Source organism: Manacus candei, unplaced genomic scaffold (assembly GCF_025592945.1).
Source record: "Manacus candei isolate 608988 ecotype Guabito, Panama unplaced genomic scaffold, ASM2559294v1 h1tg000037l, whole genome shotgun sequence".
NCBI classification, from domain to species: Eukaryota; Metazoa; Chordata; class Aves; order Passeriformes; family Pipridae; genus Manacus; species Manacus candei.
In genome coordinates this window covers 3234684-3242925 of record NW_026138085.1, presented here as the reverse complement: position 1 = coordinate 3242925, position 8242 = coordinate 3234684, and the positions used below count along the sequence as shown (strand labels likewise).

At 53.7% G+C, this 8242-nt stretch overlaps 1 protein-coding gene across 6 annotated transcripts; it reads left to right on the top strand.

Annotated features, from left to right (window-relative positions):
• The first annotated feature begins 661 nt into the window (after positions 1-661).
• Positions 662-7954, top strand: DND1 (DND microRNA-mediated repression inhibitor 1). Of its 6 annotated transcripts, none has more exons than XM_051793738.1 (5): positions 662-678; positions 4987-5104; positions 5545-6006; positions 6601-7004; positions 7255-7954. In XM_051793738.1, exons 1-5 carry the CDS (start codon positions 667-669, stop codon positions 7297-7299), a joined length of 1041 nt encoding a protein of 346 aa, XP_051649698.1. In that variant the 5' UTR covers positions 662-666; the 3' UTR covers positions 7300-7954. The 6 variants fall into 6 exon arrangements, with proteins under 6 accessions (XP_051649698.1, XP_051649699.1, XP_051649700.1 ...); XM_051793739.1 differs by lacking the exon at positions 662-678 and adding an exon at positions 4662-4903; XM_051793740.1 differs by lacking the exon at positions 662-678 and having other exon boundaries at positions 4912-5104; positions 6601-6833.
• The last annotated feature ends 288 nt before the right edge of the window (positions 7955-8242 follow it).

The window sequence follows — 8242 nt, the reverse complement described above, 5'->3', positions numbered from 1 at the left end:
GGCCCTGCTGTAAATACGACTGTCCTGTGTGAATGCAACGTTCCTGGGGAGGTGATCATCAGCACAATAAAACTGTCCCAGCTATCAGCCTCGTCGACCCCACTACCGGCATTCGTTTGGAGTTTGGTGTCATTAGCCTCAACATGTTCCATGTTCCATGTCTCTCGCACACACCCGTGCTCTTAAACCCTCGTTTTAATATGCAGCAGAGATTTAGAGCAATTCACTCTCCTGTGCATCGGGAAAGTTTTTGAATTATTTCTTCATAGCAGATGTTTCTGACCCGCCAAAATTAGTCTTTCTTAGTAGGTACTGGAAGAAGCAGCAAGAAGCCTTCCAGCTGTCAATGTGAATAGTTTCAAACCCGGAGTCTCTTTTTGGGACATTTTTATCTGGGGTCTAATGACTGGGCTGATGATTCTGCTACGACATTCGGTGGTGCTGCTGGACTCGTTGCCCCCTCGGCGCCCGCCTTGCCCTGCCTTGAGGACAAGTAGAAAAGATAAGCATGACAAAGGAGGGGAAGCAAGAGGGGAGGGAGACAAAGGGAAAGCAAGCCCCCCAGGCCAGCCCGGGGTGGAGCGGAGCGGGAGGGCGGTGCTGTGCCCTCTCAGACCACAGGAAAGGTGTGGGGAAACGACGGGAGGAACAGAGGGAGCGGCGGCGATGGAGAGGGAGGTGAGCGCCGTCGGGGCGGCCGGGACTGCGGCGGGCGGGGGGAGCGCGGTGCGGGCACAGCTCACCCTGGGGTGACCCTTCCCGCGGGGACAGGAGCCGCCGAGTCCCAGCTGGGAGCTCAGAGGGAAGGGGCTCCAGTCCCGCTCCCGGAGTCATCATATCCCACACCTTCCCCCGGGGTGAGCCGGAGCCGGCGGGGTGCCCGACAGCCCCGTTATCACCGGGTGCTGGGGGGGAGAGCCGGGTCCTGCCTCTCCCTGCGACCCCACGCAGCCGACCTCTTGGCATTCACCGTTAGCGAGTGACCCTTTCCATCCGGAGTATCTTTTTGGGACATTTTTATCTGGGGTCTAATGACTGGGCTGATGATTCTGTTATGACGTTCGGTGGTGCTGCTGGACCTCTTGCAGGAACTCCTTTCCCATTCTATATCTATAAAGGCCATCGGTTAGTTCCTGAAGCTTGTAAGAAATCACTTGTTACCGAGTTTATTTTGGTTGCTGGGACTTCAGCATCCCTGCTGTTTAATACCGGTCACATCTGTCCTTGATGGTTTTGGGGAGGTGAGGGGACCATCCATGACAGTGTAGGATGTAGACAGGAATGGTGAGCAGGAAGTTTAATTGCGATATTACCCTGCATTTATAATTCCACTCGTTTGAGAGACTATGAAGGACTAAACAGCACTTGTTGCTGGCTGATATATTCCAGGCGCCTGGGAGGAGCATTGTGATGTGCATGCTAGTTTTTGTTGTGCAAATATATTAGCCCACTTACCCTCCACTAATTGCAAACTGAGTAAGTAAATTCTCTTTCTTTGGTTGGAGGTTGTGTTTCACATATTATAGTTATATTTCCCTCTGCCAAATTCATGCTATTAGGTGGAGCTCCTAAAAAGTAAAATAATACAAGTCAGGGTGGGGCTGGCCCGGACAGGTTACCCCATTAAAAAGAAGGAAATATCCACCACGCACTAATCCTGTGTTTTGTACCGCTGCTGTCAGGAGTTTCCCAAGCAAGTGGGCCACAAGGTTTAGTCAAAGTCAGAGGCACCGTTCCAATTTGGGGTAATTTTACCATAACAGGTTGTCCTGGTTGCAATGCTGTCCGATGTTCCCTTTTAATGGAAGGAGGAGCACCTGATACAGGTTTTGGAAAGACAGCTCTGGTCAGGGGGCTCCATGTGACTCCACACCGATTATTGAGTCGCTGAAGTGCTCTGGGGAGACCAACATCCCACTCAGTCCCTGTAGTTTAACGATCAGTCCCTGTAGTTTAACGCTCTGTAGTTTAACATCAGTCCTCAGTCCCTGTAGTTTAAGCCTTTGTTAAACTCCCTTTGTGATCCCTTTCTCTGATTCCATTTGTATGGGGACAATTCCACTGAATTTCTTCCTTGAATTCATCCACACCAACCTCTTTACTTGAAAAATTAGAGCCACTATCACTTGGGATGGAATCAGGAGACCTCAGCCAGTGTCTTTCCACCCTGGCCTTTGGGTACCCTGAGCAGGCCAGAGACTCCTTCTCCCCCGGGAGGGTGGACTGTGTCCTGCAGAGGGCCTGAGCGGCCCCATGGAATCCATTTGCCATGCAGATCATAAAGCTTTTCTTTTCCTGACATATAGGGGTGATGCTTTAGCAGGGTGATCTAATTATAATTCGAATCTACGCTGAGGACGTTCAGTGAGAACAGTGTCACAAGTTTTCCTGTTTAGGGGCCACCCTTTGCTCTGTGCAGCAAAATAAATGGCTTCTTCATCAGTGTGACCAAATTTCTGATGTAACCATTCTCCCAATTGATACCATTTCTGATTTAGGGAGTCTTCTGTCTTTATGTCCCTGATTTTAGTTAATCCACCAATCTTTTGATTCCAGTTTATGGCTGGTTTGTTATCCTTGGCATGGGATTTAACCCATCCTATCTTGACCAGTGTTTTCCTGGCTATATTCAATAATAATTGCCAGTCTTGAGATCTCCAAATGGGAGATCTGTTTAATTCCCAATTCAGGGATTCCCACTGGCAGAGCCACTGTGTGGCTCCAGCCCAAACAGCACAGGAGCCCACAGAGATCATTTTTGCTCCGTTCTGAGCTGTTAGAAAAACTGCTCTTAACCCTCCTACTCATCCCTTCACCTTCTTCGGCTGTTTGTTTGTGTTGGTGTTTAATGCAACAGCCTTGTATTGTCATTTACCATTTACCCTTTTTGCTGAGGCATCAGTGAACCACATATCTTCTGTTGGCATCCCCTTAGCCAGGGGAGGTGCACCTAAAATTGGTGAGGGTTTAACAGGTTGCTGTAATGCCAGTGGATGTGCATTTATAGTCATTTGTAATTTAGAAACTTTAGTAGGTCCTTCTGTTAATTCCATTCCTTCTGCAACTGCCTTTAGGTAGGAATTCATTTCCTGACTGTAGAGCTTTGTGCAACTCCTTCTGGGGGAGCAGAGCCCTTTAAAATATATTCCAGCCAATTAAATTATCCTCTGTTTTGTACAGGCTGTTCCTGGTGTATTTTTCTAAGCTTGTTCTGCTGCTTGGACTAGAGAAGAAGGTCTCTTTTTCCATCAGAATATCTCTATTCTGTCACTTCAAATGCAGGGAGACTAAATAGTAAAGGTCTCTTTGGTCCCTGGGGCCCAGTTTAAAACAGGTCACAGGAGGTCCCACGCTCTGCAAACCCCCCTTCTGCTATAATGAGACTTTGGGGTGCACTGATCCCAGTGATTGAGATGGTTTTTAATTCCAGTATTAGGGTCTTGACTCATGTTCTCCTCATGTTCTGAGTTCCACCATTTTCCCTTTTGTAACAGTGAGTACAGTGGGTGAGCAATGATAGAAAATCCGTGTCTTCTCCAATATCCTAAAGTTTTCATAGGCATTTTAATTCATCAGAGAACTTAGGATTTGGACTTATTCCATGCTTTTGTAAGTGGTCAGTGACATCACTTGCCATCCTGCTGACTATTTGTTGTGAATGAGTGTTTTAAGATTGCTTAAAGAATCACCAGCAAAAGTTTTGGCAAAAAACAGGTTTAATATAATCTAAATTTAATATAAAACAGCATGACAAAGTTTGTTGGCAACATTCACTCTACTCCTTACCAGGTGGTTAAAGGACACCGAGAAAAAGCAAACAAAAATTCAAAATCGATCAGTCCAAACCAAAATAACCCCAAAAACTATCTGTGTGGAGACTGGGAGTAGGGAGAAAATAATAGAAAAGCATAAGGATAAAAAGGAATATGGAGGATCCTGCTGTTGAGCCATAAGGTTTAAAGTAGACTCCTGTAGTCCAGGACAGCTCAAAGGGTCTCACTTTGGACCACTGTTTATAGGGCCAACAGACAGTGGGCTTTAGTCATAGGAATTTTCCATCCTGGCCCCAATTCAGGTCACTATCCTTCTTTGAAAGTTTGATAACAAAAATATTATTCCATTTCAGTTGTTATTCAGGCAAGAAAAATACGTTTCCAAGTTTCCAAGGCTGTTTGTTAGACAGCTCCTGGAACACACGTTTCTGATAAGCTCAAAAGGAGCTTATCCCAGGTGCTGTTTGTCCAGGCCAGGGCCTAATGAACATTTCTCAGGTCATAGTGTGTCCTAGCGTGGTGTCTCCAGACTCTCCTTAACATTCTCAGAAGCCTGAGGGGATGCTGGGAGAAGAGAGTTGGCTTTCTGGGGCCCCAGTCTGGATTCTGGATTCCAGAATCATGAAATGCTTTGGGTTGGAAGGGACCTTAAAGCTCAGCTCATTCCACCCCCCTGCCATGGGCAGGGACACCTTCCACTAGCCCAGGTTGCTCCAAGCCCCGTCCAACCTGGCCTTGGACACTTCCAGGGATGGGGCAGCCACAGCTTCTCTGATCAACCTGTGCCAGGACCTCACCACCCTCACAGGGAAGAATTTCTTCCCAATATCCAATGTAACCTACTCTCTTTCAGTTTAAATCTGCTGTGATGCAGTGGGTTACCTTGGCTCTGTGCTCCAGCTCCCTCCTGCAGCACCAGCTGCTGCCTGTGTGGCTTCCCAAGCCCTTGCAGGGCTGTAGGGGACTGTTGGTGACCTTGGGGTCTAACGAAGTTGCTGGACTGAGTCATGTGGAGCAGGCTGGGACAGGGGGCAGGGACGTGTTGCTGTGTTGCAGTGGCCGTGTTGCTCTCACCAGTCTCCTGAGAGCAGAGGGGTTCTTTTTCTCCACCAGGCATTGGCTGGCACCGGGTTGGCTGTTCTCTCCTGGGGTTGGGATGCTCCCAGCTGGGAGGTTGGAAACATTTCGCTCTGACAATCATCTCCCTCCTCAGAAGTGGACCAAAAGCATCAACCAGGCCAGAAAGATGTCCCTGCTCGCCTGGGAGAAGGAGACCGGCATCGAGCTGGTGCAGATCAACGGGCAGCGGCGCTACGGGGGGCCACCCCCAGGTACGTGAGGGGGCCACCCCCAGGTATGTGAGATGGGCCTCCCCCAGGTATGTGAGGGGGGCCACCCCCAGGTATGTGAGGGGGCCACCCCCAGGTATGTGAGATGGGCCTCCCCCAGGTATGTGAGGGGGCCACCCCCAGGTACATGAAGGGGGCCTCCCCCAGGTATGTGATGGGGGCCACCCCCAGGTATGTGAGGGGAGCCACCCCCAGGTACGTGAGGGGGCCACCCCCAGGTATGTGAGGGGGGCCACCCCCAGGTACATGGAGGGGGCCACCCCCGGGTATGTGAAGGGGGCCACCCCCAGGTACATGAAGGGGGCCACCCCCAGGTACGTGAGGGGGCCACCCCCAGGTATGTGAGGGGGGCAGCTCGGCGCCCTGGTGCCCCGTGGGCACGGCAGCTCTCCCCACGGGCCCCCCCGGCTGTGTGCCCGCAGGCTGGGTGGGTGACCCGCCGCCCGCCGACACCGAGGTGTACATCGGGAAGCTGCCGCAGGACTTGTACGAGGACGTCCTGATCCCGCTCTTCCAGAGCGTGGGGAAGCTCTACGAGTTCCGCCTCATGATGACCTTCAGCGGCCTCAACCGGGGCTTCGCCTACGCCAAGTACAGCAGCCACCGCGGCGCCAGGGACGCCATCGCCGCCCTCAACCACTACCCCGTGCGCCAGGGCTGCGCCATCATGGTGTGCTGGAGCACGCAGAAGCGGGAGCTGAGCGTGGACGGCCTGGCCGCCTCGGTGAGCCAGCAGGAGCTGGAGGCCACGCTGCAGAGGGCCACCCAGGGCATCCTCAGCGTCACCCTGCACGCCAGCCCCCGCCAGAGACAGGCCAAGCTCGCTGTGCTCAAGTACAGCTCGCACCAGGCTGCTGCCCTGGCCAAGAAAGCCCTGATGGAAGGTGAGTGGTGCCGTGGGATGCAGCTGGGGCTGGGTTTCCTGGTGTCCCTAAGGAAGGGTTGATCCCACCTCCAGGCTTGGCTGCGAGGTAACTTCAGCCTTGAGGCACCCCTTGTGTCTTGTGGGATACCAGCTGCTCTTGGTGTGGTTGATCCCTTATATCTACAAGTCCTAGTGGTGGTGGGATGAAGAGGCTGCTGGAGGTCTTCAAAAAGTCGCCTGCTCAGGGCAGGAACATCACCAGTGCCATTCCAGGGTATCCAGAGTGTTGACCAAGTTATTAAACCCTCCCAATGGAGCTACCCTATCCCTCAGTATCCCTTAAACCCTCCTGATGGAGCTACCTTACCCCTCAGAGCTCCGTTCCATGATTGCCCTGGGACACCCTTCCCAGACATTCAACTGGGACCTTAGACATCCAGAGTCCTGTTTTGTACCTGTTTGTGCCCCAGCTGAGAAGCATTTGGCTTTGGCATCTTGCACCTTGTCCCTAAAGCCAGGCTGCCCCTAAAATCCTGGGGATCACTGCAGCAGATGCTGAGGGGTGGGATGGGGTGATGCTGGAGGGCAGGTGAGCATGTCCTGTCTCTCGCAGGGAACCTGAGGCTCAGGGGATCAGGGATGAGGGTGGAGTGGCTGCACCCTGACCAGAAGCTGCAGCTGTGGGAAGAGAGGCCACCAGCCAGCCAGGTGCAGGAGAACAAGAGCCTGGCAGCGCCCAAGCCACTGGCCCTGCCTCCAGCAGTGCAGAACATGTTGGACCACCTGAACACCCTGCGCAGGAGGCAATGCCTGGGGATGCCCCTGTTCCTCACTAAGTGCATCCGGGTGAACCCCAACGGGTGGCTGCAGTTCTGGTACCAGGTGCAGATCCCGGGGTACCCCGTGCCCTTCAGTGGGTTCACGTGGGTCCGGCAGGATGGGCAGGGCCAGAGCAGGCACGAGGAGGCCAAGGCTGCAGTGGCACTGCACATGCTCCGTCTGTTAGGTGAGCCTTTGGTGAGTCCTTCCGTGGTGTCTGTGCCAACCCCCCACCTTTCCCAAAGTCCTGGAGTGTCTCCTGGGAGTGTGGAGTGTGTGTCTGGGGGGAGGACTCAGCCTGGCAGGCAGGGCTGAAGCACTGTCCACCCCCTGCTAGATGGGCCCCTGCTGGCTCTGAGCTCTGGGTGGGATTCCTGGTTGGAAGCAGAGGGTGCAAGAGGAGGGTTTGGGGTGAGAGCAGAGCCTGACGCTCCCCTCTCCACAGCAGAGTCCCAGCTGGCATAGGGAGCTGCTCTGCCGGAGCCACAACTGAGCCTGAGTCACCGGTGCTGCAGTGCTGCCAGCGGTGTCCGAGCCCTGCCGGGGCCTCGGCCCTGTTCCAGCTCTTCTTTGGGTTTGTTTGCATTGGTTTTGGAGCTGGCTCTGGAGGATCGGGGCTGCTGTCCTGGTCCCCAGCAGCCGCCCTGTCCCCAGCCAGCTTTTGCACTGTTTTGGGCATGATGGTTTTTCTGCCCAGTTTGTCTTGTTTTACATTGGTTTATGCTGAGGTGGAGGAGCCCAGTGCATGTCCTGGAGGAGCAGCAGCTGCTTGGAAAGGCTGCCAGTGTTGGATGCCAGCACGGTGGACGTGTGGATGAGGTGAGGACAAGGCCACACACAGGGACCATCCTGGTGCCCACGGATGTTCCGTGGGCTGGAGGAGCTGCTGTCCAAGAAACGGAGTGCCTGCGGGCTGTTTGCTGTTGCACCATGTCCAGGAAGCAGCCGTGGTCATTCCCGGCTGTCCATGAATGATTCCTCAGGACTGGGAGGTCCAGCCACATGTTGTTCATTTGGGATTAAAGAATTCTGTACCATCTGTGTCACATCATCTTTCCCTCCCGCATCCTCGGCTCCCTGCCTTTCCAGTGTACCTTGGTGCTCTCCCTCCACAGCAGCAAGGGCAGGGAAAAGGACAGGGTGGGATTTGGAGCCTCCACAGCCTGGTGGGCTGCTCATCAAACCAGAGAGGGTCCCCTCACACCCCCACTTTGGGAGGGGTCCCCCGTACTGGTGCAGTCCTGGCACACAGACAGTGAGGCCAGGGGTCTCCAGGCTGAATTCCACCACCCCCCTGAGTGGGATGGGACAGGTGGCTGCTGGGGGTCCTGGCTCCCCCCTGAATCCCTCCAAGGTCCCACTCACTGAAGGATGTGTGCAGTGATGGTGGGGCCAGACCCGTCCTTGAAGCCTTTCCTGAATTTCCAGCCCAGCTC

Excerpts from the sequence above, each read along its gene's own strand:
- DND1 (XM_051793735.1), top strand. The coding sequence starts at position 4,930 with ATGCTCCCAGCTGGGAGGTTGGAAACATTTCGCTCTGACAATCATCTC. Across the intron at positions 5,105-5,544 it reads CTACGGGGGGCCACCCCCAG|GCTGGGTGGGTGACCCGCCG; the intron begins GTACGTGAGGGG and ends GTGTGCCCGCAG. Across the intron at positions 6,007-6,600 it reads CAAGAAAGCCCTGATGGAAG|GGAACCTGAGGCTCAGGGGA; the intron begins GTGAGTGGTGCC and ends TGTCTCTCGCAG.